The sequence below is a fragment of the Hypanus sabinus genome, chromosome 2 (assembly GCF_030144855.1).
Source record: "Hypanus sabinus isolate sHypSab1 chromosome 2, sHypSab1.hap1, whole genome shotgun sequence".
Classification (NCBI taxonomy): Eukaryota; Metazoa; Chordata; class Chondrichthyes; order Myliobatiformes; family Dasyatidae; genus Hypanus; species Hypanus sabinus.
In genome coordinates, this window is record NC_082707.1 from 64494178 (window position 1) to 64510041 (window position 15864).

The 15864-nt window shown below is 37.5% G+C and overlaps 1 protein-coding gene across 3 annotated transcripts in view; it reads right to left on the reverse strand.

Annotated features, from left to right (window-relative positions):
- Positions 1 to 865: 865 nt before the first annotated feature.
- The window catches only part of mfsd1 (major facilitator superfamily domain containing 1), a 64363-nt gene continuing 49364 nt past the window's right edge, over positions 866 to 15864 (reverse strand). The window contains exons 14-18 of one of the 3 annotated variants that reach the window (XM_059947398.1): positions 15522 to 15634; positions 14638 to 14685; positions 14481 to 14541; positions 1829 to 1940; positions 866 to 1463 (exon numbers count right to left, since the gene is read on the reverse strand). In XM_059947398.1, the coding sequence (XP_059803381.1) occupies positions 1404 to 1463; positions 1829 to 1940; positions 14481 to 14541; positions 14638 to 14685; positions 15522 to 15634 (394 nt within the window). In that variant the 3' untranslated portion in view covers positions 866 to 1403. Of the gene's footprint in view, positions 1464 to 1828; positions 1941 to 2408; positions 3290 to 14480; positions 14542 to 14637; positions 14686 to 15521; positions 15635 to 15864 lie in introns of those variants that run through there. The other 2 variants (XM_059947382.1, XM_059947387.1) reach the window with 2 other exon arrangements.

Sequence of the window (15864 nt, forward strand, 5' to 3'; positions counted from 1 at the left end):
GGGGGGGGGGGGGGGGAGATAAACTTGGGTCACCGAAACTGTTCTGTATTAGCATAAATGCTGAAGCACTCTATGACCCATATTTTGCAATATCTTTAAATTATTGATTCCAGCATTATCTTCACCACCGATATTATACAGAGGTTAGGAGGAGGGAGAGAGGTCATTTTTTTCGTAACTTGCACTTCACAAAAACAATTCTAGAATAAAAATATCTGGAAGATATCCATAAACACATTTTCTCGAAGACACCAGTGGACTGCCTCGTTGAAATACTGTTAAGGACATCTTAAGTCAGTCATGTTTATACTACAGTAAAATACAAATCACAACCAACAAAAACTGGTTTCCTTCACTTAAGGAACATATATGAAATAGTCAAGTATTTTGCAATAATCCAATCTTCATGGCAAGATCTTATGATATTTGCAGATTTGCCTGAAACCTAACTCACCAGTTTGGAACTGATAAGTCAGAGACATTTTAAAAATAATTGAAATGAATGAAAAAAATTAGAAACAGAAATAAAAGTAATTTATGAAACTCCATTCAAAGAACATACCAGATGTATTAGGTATGCATGACATAAAACAATGGGTTCACTAAGTTAAGAGAATAAAACAGCTCCTGCATCTAATTTCCAGTAGCTGAGAAAGACTGGAACATGCTGTCATGTGCAATACAACTGGCATCAGCATGAACTAGCTCATTGCCAAGATGTCCTCAATAATGCATCATCTCCTCAAAATGGAAATATTCATTTTTCAGCTTTCACACACACATCAATATTATCCAATCTGGGGCATTACTACCACGTTCTCTCCTCTACATCTGGATATTTATTTAATCTGAAGTGCACTAGTAAATTCAGATACAGTCAACTGCATTCACTGGCAATAAAGCAGTAATGTTCTCTGGATTTAAAAAGAACTTTAATCAATATAAAATGGTCATTAACAATGTGTGCAATTCATGTGTATGTTGATAAAACATGCCTGAAGACAATGTTTTGTTGCTCAAAAAATTGTTCATTGCTTAACTGCAGCTTAAATAGTGGTTACAGTCCAAATTACAAAGATAAAATCTGTGGACATACAAACTATCCAATTCCGAAGAGCTCCAGGCTAGTTGAAGCTGATATTTTTCTTGATTGTTTGGATTTCTGTACTTCTCAGGTACCCTGTACCAAGCAATGATTATTATACAAATTAAATATTTATCACAATAGATATATTGAAAATCTCAGCCTTCTCCAAATGGAAAACACTATGTGCAAAAGTGCCGTTGTAATATTTCATCTGTAAATTTTCCATTAGAAAAGTATTGTAACAGTCTTCTGTCAGTTTATTTTCATAGTTCCAGTTGTGGAAAATTAAAAGTCTTCCCCAGTACAATTCTTCAGATTATTTTAATACACTCCGAAATGCCAGTGCTGATCCATGAACAGTATAATGTTCTGGTAACTGAAAGAAACGAAAACAGGTAGGAAACTTCAACCACATTTTGCAAGTGACATGATTCACCACAAATGAATGGATGGGATAAAAGTAGAGACACATATGCTGCTCTTAAAGCAGGAATATTGTTAAAAACACCAAGTAAAATAATATGAGAATCTGATTTGATGGTGACTCAAATAAGTTAATCTTGGAGCAACAGTATTGAGCACAATCCAAATTCTAAACAATGTAGTTTTGATCATGACAATCAATTCATTCTTGTTAAAAGTATCTTCCATATCACTTTAGATTTGTTGCATTTAAGATCAATGATACTTTCAAGTGGATCTATTTTATTGAGTCCATTTTATATCAAATTATTTTCTTACTTGTGCACCGAGTCTGGAGAGGTATCGATTCCGGACTGCAAATGCATTCATTGGCTGAATTTTGGCCAAGTCTTCAACTTGTTGTTGACGAATCCTTTCTCCCTTTGCAGCCCTACAAAACAAATAAAGTATTATTTATACATCACTTGAATCAAATAAAACATGGCTAACCACTAGATCACTGTTGACAGCATGAGTTTGACCATCTTTTAAGGAAGGAATCAAATATCCATTCCCCTGAAAATCAAAAGTGTCTTCCAAAATCTCGATAACTCTAGCTTAACTGCAAATATTTCTCATTCATTTATCTTCTAAATCAAATATCCATTCCCCTGAAAATCACAAGTGTCTTCCAAAATCTCGATAACTCTAGCTTAACTGCAAATATTTCTCATTCATTTATCTTCTAAACAAGCAACGATTGAAAAGTGCTTCAGATGTCCTTACTTCAAAGATAGATAATTCCAAGATCTACTCATGTCAAATTGGACAGGATAATGAGAACATGAACTAAAACTTCATTTCTGAGACACTAAAAACAAAAACTTGGAGCTCCTTCATTTAGCATGAACACTGCAAGCACAAGGAGAAAAATCAAACAGTATGTATTTTTGTTAAGCAAAGAAATTTTTAAATAGAACATTTCCATTTGTTACCAAACTGTTGATTCAGTTTAATTTCTAAAACAAACACATGGGGTACCTTCATTCCCTCCAGCAATTCACTGATAATGAAAAGTAATTACTGAAATGAAATTGATTCTACAGAGAAAATAAAATTCAGTTCAACTTGCATTAAACCAATGAAAACTAACTTGCAATCAAATGATAAATACATCGAGGTGACCAGTACTCTTACAAGATAAGAGCAATACAAAACACAAGCCAAATACAAAAGTACCACTGTGCACATGAAGTGACCGTAATGAAATAAGCAACCATTTGAATTACTTCACTGGCAAATTAATATGTTTTGACACAGACCTTGCTTAAGCAAATTCAAGTAACAATTTTTAGCTCGCGATTGTTTCCAGTACGACAAAACTTTCATCGCTATTTTCTTAAGCTTAATATGCAAGTTACAAATAAATTCTAAATTGCTAAACTTACCCATTCAAGGAATATCAACTGAAAGGTGGATAACAAAACCAGGGATCACAGAATTGTAAAAGATGTACCATTTTACAAATAATTAATAAACTGAAACTATCTTACTAGTTAAAAATGAGCAAATATGTTAAAACATTTGGCAGTTTCTTAAAATAGTTTTACAACATTTTGCTGCTCAGTTTTTTTTGATGTTACAATCAACATTAACAATTTTCTATTAAACTAAGAGCTTTCTTCCCTCTGCCCCTTTGTGAAATCTGTAAACTGTATTAAAAATATATTCTTCATGTTGATGTTTTGATGAAGAAAGGTTGTATACTTCTGCCCGAGGGCTGCCAGTCCTAATCCTCATCTGTAAGAAATTGTGGTGAAAGTTACTATTATGAATCAGCTACATGAAATTATGAACACTAATATGACCACTCATGGGCTTCCACTCCAGTTTTACAAAAACTGCTCATCTTTAAGTTACTTTGTTTAATCACTGCTTCAGAGTGTGTAAAATAATATAATTCTTAAAATGCAGACCTCTTAATTCAAGTAACCTTAAAAGTTCAACTGCACATGTCCAAAGGCCAGAGCAATAAAAAAAATCTGAATACTTTTAAAATTGGTATACAGCATCATATTCAAAGTGGTGCATGCAGTGTGATGGATTCTGACTGGGTATACAGCAATTATATAAGGGCATTTGATGAAAGTGAAGCATCTGATTGTTCAGGTTCAAAGCAGCTCACAAATTACAAAAGCAATTATAGTTTGTAAACATGGTGAAACAAAATAATTTTAAAACTGCCTCTGGACTACATTGTCCAATGAAATGATTCCCTTTCACCAACACGATGATTAGGATATGGAAGTATAAATTAACATTTAAGAAACAGAATAAAGTAACAGGAATAAAAATTAAGTAACTGTTTTAGCACTGGAAACGTTTCAAGTCCAAAAGCAGCTGCAGCAAGGATGTTAAAGTAGATGCAAGCAAGGCCAAAAGCCAAGAAGCTAGCTCTTTGATTTTCATTTCTTTTCTAAAACAGAAAGAAAATACTCAATACAAACTACAAAATAAAAAAATTCTGCTGATTGTTTAACTCAATGCCAAATTTAGTAATTACTCCTAAAACTGGAAAAGTTGTTAATAGATTTATTTTTATCTTTATACCCAGAAACTGGCTAAATCCTGTAAAAGAAAAGAGAAAAGAGAAAAGAACCTCTGCACACTATTTCTGAAAGGCATCAGTGATGAATCCTCCACTGCACTGAAAACTCCACTACAAACGACTAAGGCCACCAATAAAGCAGAAGCATGAAAATTAAGCTTGAAGCACAATATCTCTATTTGATTTGGAATAAAAAGAAATAAGATTGGTACTGGAACAACAACAACACATACAAGATGCTGGTGGAACACAGCAGGCCAGGCAGCATCCATAGGGAGAAGCGCTGTCGACTTTTCGGGCTGAGACCCTTCGTCATGACTAACCGAAAGGAAAGATGGTAAGAGATTTGAAACAATCAAAAATCAAAAAAAGGTTGGTATTGGCACTGAAATACTGAAAATGATCAAACTTTATACAGTAACCTCCAAATACACATTTTCATTCCCAACAATTAGAGCAGATTAATTGTAATAAATTAAGCTCTGCTATATCTATAGTTATTCCACAAATTGTGAATTAGGTCCTTTGAAACTAAATTTGCTAAGCTCTAAAAAAAAAATGTATCAAGCTTCCCATCTTTAAAAGCTAACTGAAAAGTCCATTCAGACATTCAACAACGTTGTCCCACAAACGTTAGTGAACAAACTCTACTCCTCAGTCTAAATACACCACTGAGCAATTGGATGTTGGACTTCCTAACTAACAGACCTCAGTCAGGATGCACAACCATGCCTCCTCCATCATCCTCAACACAGGTACACACATCTCCTCCACCCGAGGGCTGAATGCTCAGCTGATTGCTGTACTCGCTACTCACACATGGCCAAACACCTGAGCCATCTCATTGTCAAGTTCACCGATGACATGACAGTGTCATCATCAACAACGATGAGACGGTCTACAGAGAGGAGGTACCAGGCAAATAACTTCCTCAGTGTCAACAAGACAAACGATGGTTATTGACTTCAGGAAAACTTGCACCACTCTCCTCTCTTCACATCAGTGGAAACTGCAAGCAGTTCCAAACTCCTGGGGAGTGTCACATCTCACACAAACTCTCATGGTCCTAAAATACATCCTACATGTTCAAGGAAGCTCACCAACACCTCTACTTTCTGAGGAGGCTGAACTATGCACTATACTTGCATCTTTCTCCAGGTGCGCAGTAGAAAGCACCTTAACTTCTGCATCATTGCACACTATGGAAACGACACTGCGGCAGGCAGGAAGGCACAACAACGGGTAGTCAAAACGGCTCAACATATCACCGGCACCAGCCTACCCATCATCAAGTACATGTACACAGCAAGTTGCCATTAAAACGGCCAGTCACATCACGAAGGATCCCACCCACCCACAGCTGTTTGTCCCACTCCCATCAGGGAGAAGGCTATGTAGTATCAATGTCAGAACCACCAAATGCAAAAACAGTTACTGTCCTGAAGCAGCAAGGCTGATGAGCACCTCCACCTACTAACCCACCCTTCCACACTCCCCCACCACTACTTTACTATTTCCTGTAAGTCATCTTATGCACAGACACTCCCATACCTAGTGATGTTTTAAATTTTCAATGTACATAAGCTATTTTATAGATTCATGTTTATTGTGTTTTTGTGCTGCTTTGGATCTGGAGTAACAATATTTATTTCTCCTTTATACTTGCCTACTGGAAATGACACTGAACAATCATGAATCCTCGAAAGCCAACATCTCTGAATACAAAATAAATAAGCAGCTGAAAACCAAAACAAACACAACAATGGCATTTTTTAAACTGAAATATTCTAATAGATAGCTATTATTTTAGAGCAAACCTTCCAGGACAAGGCACAAAGGGTTTCATTCTTTTGTATCAAGAGAGGTCAATGAACAATGTGAGAAATACTCAAAGATATTTAATGCAAGAATAAGCAGAGCTTCAGCAAGTAAAACTAGCTGCCAAATTAGAGAATGATTTGTAAATGTAATCAAATTTGAAAATGCCATACAACTATTTCAGTCATTACTTTGTACATGGTTATAACCACCTACAGTTCAATGATGACTGCACACATGCAGCTCTTATTTTTGAACTGCAGTTACAAACTGTTAGCAACCCTACAACTCTACAACCAGGTTTCTTTAACCCATTAGACTAATGACAGAGAATACAACTTTCCAACATTTTCAAATAAGTTTTAACAATGACCAGCAAAAAGAATACGTATCTGAACAATGTAATCACACAATAGCTGGAAACAAAAAAAAAAGCCATTTCATCAATATTTTAACTCTCAAAAAAGTACCCCCAAAAAAAACTGCAAGCCATATGAATTCAGCCATTCGGTTCATTGAATCTCCACTATTTGATAATGATATTATCAACCATGTAACCCTGCCTTTGTCAGAACCTTTGACACATAACTGATCAAGAACCCATTAATCTCTGCTTTAACTGTACCCAATGACTTGACCTCCACAGCCATCAGTGGCAATAAATTCCATTGATCCATTTCCATTGCTTCCTCATTTCTATCTGAGAGGGCTACCTCCTTGAGGCTGAGCTCTTTGGTCCAACTAAAGGCATCAATTCTCTCTACGTCCACTCTATCAACAGGTTTGAATGAGATCCTCCCCATCCTTTTAAACTCCAGAAAGAACAGGCCGAGAGCCATCTTTACATTTACTCTCTCACCCCCTGGACCGTTCTCATAAACCATGGGTCATTGGACTCTCTACAATGCCTGTAATCCTACCTTAGAAATGAGGCCCAAACTAATTATAATACTCCAAATGTGGACTGACCACATTATTACAGACATTCATTTTACATTCCAGTCCTCTTGAAATGAATTTTAACATTGCATTTGCCTTCCTTACAACACAACCTGCAAGTTATCTTCTTGGGAATCCTGCACTAGAACTCCCAAGACTCTTTGCACCACCAGTTAATGAATTCCCTCTGTATTTAGAAAATAGTCTGCACCTTTATTCCCTCTAGCATAGTACACAATCACAGAGTTCCCTATGCTCTATTCCATCTGCCACTTCTTTGCCCATTCTCCCAACCCATTCAAGCTTTCTGCAAACTCCCTGCTTCCTCAAAACTATCTGCCCCTTCAACTTATCTTTGTCTCACCAGCAAACTTGGACACAAAGCCATCATTTCCAGCATCCAGATCCCAACATACATTATGAAAAGTATCAAACCCAACATGGACCATTGCAGAACACCATTAGTCATCAGTTGTCAGTCAGCTAATCCTCTATCCATACTTGTACCTTTCCTGTAATTCTGCAGGCTGCTAGCTTGCTTAGCAGCCACATGTGCAGCACCTTGTCAAAGGCCTTATAACCATATAACAATTACAACACAGAAACTGGCCATCTCAGCCCTTCTAGTCCGTGCCGAACGCTTACTCTCACCTAGTCCCACCTACCTGCACTCAGCCCATAACCCTCCATTCCTTTCCTGTCCGTATACCTATCCAGTTATTTTTTAAAATGACAAAATTGAACTTGCCTCTACCACTTCTACTGGAAGCTCGTTCCAAGTTCTCCCTTGTGTTACCCCTAAACTTTTGTCCCTTAACTCTCAACTCATGTCCTCTTGTTTGAATCTCCCCTACTCTCAATGGAAAAAGCCTATCCATGTCAACTCTATCTATCCCCATCACTTTTAAATACCTCTATCAAGTCCCCCTCAACCTTCTATGCTCTAAAGAATAAAGACCTAACTTGTTTAACCTCTTAAGAAAACATCATCCACTGATTTCTCTTTGTCAATCCTGCTTGCTACTGCTTCAGTTCTGTCAGGCAAGATCTCCTCTTAAGGAAACCATTCTGACTTCAGCCTATTTTATAATGTGCTTCCAAATAATGGAAAACCTCATTCTTAATAATGGACTAAAATCATAATTACCAATGAAGTCAGGCTAACTGGTCTGTAATTTCCTATATTTTTCCTCCCTCCCTTCTTAAAAAGTAAAGCAAAACTTGCAATTTTTCATCTCTCTGAAACCACTCTGGACTCAAGCGATTCTTGGAAGAGATCATCACGAATACCTCCGCAGTTATTTCAAATACCCCTTTCAGAAACCTAAGGCATAGTCCATCTAATTTATCTGCTTTCATACTTCTCAGCTTCCCAAGCACCTTCTCCATAGTAATAGTGATTACACTCACTTCTGTCTTGATTCTCTTGAATTTCTGGCATGCTGCACAGTGAAGACTGATGCAAAATACTTAATCATTTTGTACATCACTTCTTTGTTCCCCATTACTAATACTCCAGTGTCATTTTCCAGCTGTCAACCCTGACATTTATTTTACTCTTCATGTATCAGAAAAAAAATTTAGTACTCTTTAATATTAGCTGGTTTACATTCATATTTCATCTTTTTGTTCGTTTTTAGCTGCCTTCTGTTAGCTTTTAAAAGCTTCCCAGTCCTCTAGTTTTCCACTAATATTTGTAATATTGTATGACCTTTTTCTGTTTTTGTGCTCTTTTTGACGTCCCTTGTTAGGCACAGTTGTCTTATCCTTCTTTTAGAATGCTGCTTTTTCTTAGGGATGAAATGATCCTACATCTTGTGAATTACTTCCAAAATTCCAGCTATTGCTACTCTACCATCATCCCTGCTACAGTCCCCTTCCAACTAGCACCAGCCAGCTTCTCTTTCATGCTTCTGTAGTTATTTTTACCCATGTAATACTGATACATCTGATTTTAGCTTCCCCCTCTTAAATTGCAGGGTGAATTCTATTATATTATGATCACTGGCTCTGAAGTGTTCCTCTACCTCAAACTCCCTAATCATATTTGGCTCACTGCACAACATCAAATCCAAAGTTCTGAGTTTAGAAAATAACTTTACATAAAAAAAATCACAGAATTTGAAATGTGAAAAGCAGTTGAAGCAGTTCAGAAACAAAGTTTCTCAAAACATAACAAAAATGGCGCACATACAGTGATTAATTTCATTCCAGGTACCATTGCAGGATCAGACAAAATTAGATAATAATCATAACATATGTCACCAGTTTAATCATTGCTGGCTAATCTTTTGATCTGAATAAATCATACATAATACATTATAAACGCCAAATGCTCGAACAAAATTATGCTTGCCCACAGGAGTTACACAAAAAGAGAGCCAACTAAAACAAGCAAAGTGAACACTAGCTTCACAGTAAGAATTACGCAATAGAGAATTTGAAATTTGCAAGTTTTATGATTCAATATTCTTAAAGTGACAAACAAAAGTACAATAAAACAGAGCTCTAGGGGGATTGTTCGCAGTAATGTTCATTTTACTGCAACTAAATTAAGTAGTAAGCCCAAGGATATGTGCAATAAGATTAGGGACCAATTTTGGAACATTTCTAAGGATTTTTTTTTAGATTTCAATTATTCAAAATATTCCAATGCTCCTTCTGTAGTGAATTTAACATTCTAACACTGGATTGAATCCCATCAAGAAAGCCATTAAAATAACCAAAATATGAAATTGCAAGAGCGGCATCTCCTTTGATAACAGGTTATGTCAGCCATTGTATTCATTATGGTAAAAATATTCAGACAATCTCCTCCAGTACTATCTGACATTCAACAAACCAAAATAGTGTACACGATTGTGATCAATCCACATTTACAGGTACTGTGCAAAAGTCTTGGGCACGTGTAAAAAAAAATACTAAAATGCAAAGATGCTTTCAAAAATGCAATGAAACATTTCTAAATGTCCAAAAAATTATAAAGAGCAGTAAACAATAAAAAAAAAGTATATCAAATCAATATTTGGGGTGACCATCCTTTGCCTTTAAAACTGTGTCAATTGTCTTAAGTACACTGTTGTGCAGTTTTATGAGAAAATCAGCATGTCAGTTGATCCAAGTAACTTGGAGAACTTGAAACAAGTCTTCTGCAGATTCTGGCTGTCTCACGTGCTTCTGTCTTTCTAGGTAATGAGAGAGCCTCAATAATGTTGAGATCAGGGTTCTGTTGAGGCCAAACCAACTGTCCTTGTTCTTCTTTTCACTGGAGATGGTTCTTTATGACCTTGGCTATGTGTTTAGGTCATTGTTCTGCTGCAGAATGAAGTTGGAACTGATCAAACATCTCCCTGATGGCAGTGTGTAATGGATGAGAATTTGCTTGTACTTCTAAGCATGAAGGATCTCATTAATTCTGACCAGATCACCAACTCCATTTGCAGAAATACAACCCCAAACCAGAAGGGAACCTCCGCTGTGTATCATTGTTAGCTGCCATCATTCATCCATATAGCTCTCTCCAGCTTTCTTATGGACAAACTCGTCAGTCTGGAGTACTTGCTGCCATTGTTTAGCACCCCAATCCTTGAGTTTTTGTGCGTAGGTGAGTCTCTTGGCTTTGTTTCCACTTCAAAGGAATGGTAGCAACTCTTTCACAAAGACCACTTCTGACAAGAGTTCTCCAGACTGTAGAGGGGTGTACTTGGGTTCCAGTGGTTACTGTAAGCTCAGACCTATTGCAGTGCTGGACTTCTTCTGATTTAGAAGGGATGCTCGTTTGATATTGCTATCATGAGTTGAACTCTGTTTCCATGAATGACCACCGCACTTCTGCTCCTCAGCCTTGCCCGTTTCTTTGTACTTCTTCAGGAGAGTTTGGACAACACATCTTGAAACTCCTGTCTGCCACAAAACTTTTGTTTCGGAGAAACCTTGCAAGATGATAACCATATGTCTTGTGCTCACTCTTGACATGGTGTATGATTTGAACATTGAACCATCACATCTGTCACACTCTCACCTTTGAGTCTGGTTGCTTCCACACCCATTTCTTTTTCAGTTAATCAGTTTACTTCATTCAACTTATTACGTCATCGATCATTAGCACCCTGTTTGTTAATTTTGTTTAGTCATGCACTGGGCTACATACCTACAAAGTAATCAAGGTTTTACTGGTGTAAAGTGGTCTATTACATAACTTTCTTTAATGAATGCTTGGAAATCTAAAATTTGCTCTTTTTTAATGCAGAAGACAAAAAATAAACATGTAAAACAAAATTTATATAAAAAATTTAACTGCCTAGGACTTTTGTACAGTACTGCACATGGTATAATGGGAAAAAAAGAGGAACTCAAGCTTGAAATGATACCCCATCTTAGCAAATTAACTGGCAAGTCTTTAAAATGTTAACCTTACAAAGCTTCCAGTAACCTAGATACTTACTGATTCAACGCTTTTTCACTGCACCGAAACAATCAACTGGTGGAATGTCAGGAAAAGAAATACCAATACCTCACTTTCAGTAAATGGGGGTATAACCAATCATTTTTCCAAAGGAACATAGTCCAAAGTAGCAATTGCTGCCTCTTATGTTTTCAATTATCTTTTACTATGTTTTTTGTTTATGTTGAGGGATATAGTTACACTAGTGGTACATAATAAGAATTTTATTTTGTTCTGAAACTTTCTCGCCTGTTGCAAGACAAAGTTCTGTCTGATGGTGAAATTAAACATGAGAGGAAATGTTCTGCTAACCTGGCAGCAGCACGAAATGGGTTAACAATTCAGCTTAAAAACATTACATTCAAATAATAGATCAAATATTCTGACGCAAAGTTAATGACTGTAAACTTTAATACTGCTTCTTTTCAAATTTGTACTATATAAATAATTTGTTTGTCAGTTTAAATATTGTTGCCCAGGTCCCACTGTGTGTGTGGACAGAGACCACTTCACAAGTTGTGAATGGAGCTGCATGGCATGAAATCTATGAACACCTCATTTATGATTAAGTATTATTGATGTAGTAGTTATACTCATTTGGGGTAAGGATATTTGTCAAGGAACCCCCACAATAATGTTCAACAACTACATCCTTTACTTTATGCTAGGTCTGACTCCCAGCCTGTAAAATATTTCCTCAATTCACTTTCACTTAAATGGTTTGATGGCACAAAACTGACAATTACAAACAAGAGAAAATCTGCAGATGCTGGAAATCCAAGCAACACACACAAAATGCTGGAGGAACGCAGCAGGCCAGACAGCATCTAGAGAAAAGAGTACAGTTGACATTTTGGGCCAAGACTCTTTGGCGGGACTGGAAAAAAAATGAGGAGTCAGAGTCAGAAAGCGGAGTGAGGGAAGGAAGAACCACAAGGTGATAGGTGAAACTGGGACCAGGGAGGGGTGAAGTAACGAGCTGAGAAGTTGATTGGTGAAAGAGATACAGGGCTGGAGAAGGGGAAGTCTGATGGGAGAGGACAGAAGGTCAAGGAAGAAAAGGGGGAGGAGCAGCAGTGGGAGATGATAAGCAGATAAGGTGAAAGAGGGAAATGGGAATGGAGAATGGTGAATGGGGCAGGGCATTACCTGAAACTCAAGAAATCGATGTTCAGGTCATCAGGTTGGAAGCTATCCAGACGAAATATAAGGTATTGACTCTCTAACCTGTGTGTGGCCTCATCACGGCAGCAGGAGGCCGCCATAGACTGACATGTCGGAATGGGAATGGGAAGAGGATTAAAATGGGCGACCACTGGGAGATCCTGCTTGTACTGGTGGATGGAGCGTAGGTGTTTGACGAAGCAGTCTCCCAATCTGCGTCGGGTCTCACTGATATACAGGAGGCAACAATGGGAGCACTGCAAACAGTAGATGATCCCAACAGACTCTCAGGTGAAGTGTCCCCTTACTTCTTCCTGTGAGGGAGGAAGTGCAGGGGCAAGTGTAACGCTTGCTCTGCAAGCAAGGGTAAATGCCAGGAAGAAGATCAGTGGGGAGAAATGAATGGATAAGGGAACTGCATAAGGATTGGTCCCTGCAGAAAGTGGGGGGGGGGGGGCACCCAAATAATGTGCTTGCTGGTGGGATCCCACTGGAGATGGCAGAAGTTAAGGAGAATTACATGCTGGATGCAGAGGCTGGTGAGGTGTAAGTGAGAACAAGAGGAACTCTTATCGCTGATGGGGTGGTGGGAGGATGGGTTGAGGGCAGACGTGCGCGAATTGAAACAGATGTGGTTGAGGTCAGTGTTGATGGTGGAGCAAGGAAGGCCCTTTCTTGGAAGGAGGTGGACCTCTCCTTTCTTCTGGAATGGAAAGCCTCATCCTGAAAGCAGATACGGTGGAGACAGATGAACTGAGAGAAGGGGATGTCGTTTTAACATGTAACAGGGTGGGAAGAAGTCTAGTCGTGTAACTGTGAGAGTCTGTGGATCTATCATTGACACCAGTAGATAAGCTGTCTCCACAGATAGAGACAGAGAGATCAAGAAAGGTGAGGGAAGTATTGGAAATGGACCCGGTAAATTTGACGGCACGATGGAAGCTGGAGGCCAAGTTGATAAAGTCACGCGTGAGTGCAGGAAGCAGCACCAATGTAGTTATTGATGAACTGAAGGGAAAGTTGAGGAGTGTTACCAGTGTAGGCTTGGAACATAGACTGCTTCACGTAGCTGCCAAAAATACCTGGGACCCACACCTTCTGTTGACAATTGCTGCCTTGCTGTCATAGCAGTTGCTCTCAATTTACTCCTAGAATACAGCCCTTCGTTTTTGTTTGAATCAAGGTCAGGAACCCACTGGTCCTGTGAGAACCTGTACAAGTAAGTTATTGATAACTAAATACTGGTTAATTTATCTTTAGAGATTATTCTATCATATTGGTGAGAGCAAGTGGTTGGCTCAGTAAGATTGCATTTTTGGGCTTTCTGTGGACATTTGTAGTTTAAAAAATCTTGCTCTGTGTACTCTAGAAGAGAGTAGAATCATGGATTGATTTTAAAACAGGAATACTTCATATTATGCTCAATATATTGTTAAGCCTATTTCCCAAGTTATTTTACGTGCATAGTAATTTCTTCATAGAAAATTGACTAAATTTGCTGAAGACTCGTTTCTGTGTTACTGTTATCTCCAAGAGCATCTAGAGCAATTCTGGCTAATAAGAGTTGCAAAGGTTAAAGCTCAACGTTTTATTTGAAACTTCTGTTCACAAAACTGCTACTACGTGCATATCTCTTCATATGAGCAAGCATTAACCATCAGGCACAAATAGATAGGAGTAGGACTGGAGTTCTGAAACCATTTATTTGCTCCAGGATCAGTTTTCTAACAGCATACTTGCCACTCCTGCATGCAATCACGTGCTACTGCTTCTTTTTTTGTTGTACCTGCTTTTATGTCTGTTATACTTCACTTTATTTCTTATTGCTTCTTAATTAAATCTATAGCAATAGGGAGAAAAGGCCAGACAATTGCTGCCACTGAAGGCTCACAACACCTCCAAGATGCATTTATTTAGGAACTGATCTTAACACTAAAACTACCCAAGCTTATTTACTCTTACTCCTTCTTCTTCTGTCTTAAACACTGGGATGTTACACCTTGCCCAAAAGAACTTACTCTGCTGCCGCAACAGCTTGGAGTTTTGAACGCTTCCATGCAGTCACATTCAGATCACCCTCTAAAAAAAATTAAAATAAAGATTGTTATGAAAATTTAAGATTCTTTACAGCAATCAATATCTAACAATTTGGAAACTTTAATTGGAAGTTCGTACCTGACAGTAAATCCACAAAATAGAGCACTACAACAGCCATTATTGCCACTGGAAAATCAAAAGGCAAACACTGTAGTCACATCTTGATAACTACAACCCAGTTATCTAAAAACTATTTAAAATGAACAAAATAAACACATTTAATTAACAAAATTAAGCTCTTTCACAGCCATTAAACATAATGTAAAATGAAGGATCTATTACAAATCTTCAAAACATTTATTTCAGGTTTTGATTGAAGCACAACTGTAAAACTCAAATGTAACTCTAAATTTTGAATGTAGAGTTGAGCACTCCACTTGCAAGAGGATATACTAGACTATTAAAAAAAACACTTCCTAGGGAAAGTACTTTTGAGGAAAGGAATTCTTCCAGACTGACAAAGGAAAAAGGGAAGCAATTGAGGAAAGCAAATCTTAAATCTGGGGGCATAAAATACATGTTTCATTGTTATCTCACAACAAAATTCACCAAAATATATCAAACAATGTACACAGGAAGGAATTGACTGGTTTCCCAATAACACCCCCTCTCTCCCCAACAAATGTTTCAAGATTAAAAGTGCCCAATTATTTTTAGAATAATCAAGTAAAAAAAAGTATGTTTTTACATCCAAGGCATTCTTTACAAAGAGTGAAACTTAGATGTTTTTCAACAGATCAGTTGAGGCCCAAAATTCACATTCTTCTACTGACATGTTTTAAATCATTTTCAAAAAGTGCTGTGCTCCATACACTAGCTTCCTGATTGTCAGGCACCATGTTATAAGTAAAACTTTAGTGTATTGTCCATGCAAATACTTGGGTATTCACTTAAGTTGACATCCTAATCAATACAACTGATAGGCTACCAAATAAGACAAGTACAGAATATACAATGCTTACCACAGAGACAGGCACAAAAGAATACTTCAAGTAGCAGGTACCCTTTTGAATCCAATATAGAACCTGCAGCAATTGAAATCACTGCAAGACCCAGATTCTGTATAGACTGCATGCTGAAATGGGAGATTCATATCATAATAAACAATACCACAATAAGTACAAGTTTACTAACATAAAACTAGGGTTATCGAATGGCTCAAACACTTAATTTTTGGAAAACAGCTGACTTCCTCAACAGGAAACATGCAAGGTGAATAGTTCAGAAAGAAAAAAGTCGAAAATGAAAAAACTCCAGAACTGAATCAATCACAGAATAACAGCTTATAGAATCATAATACAGGAC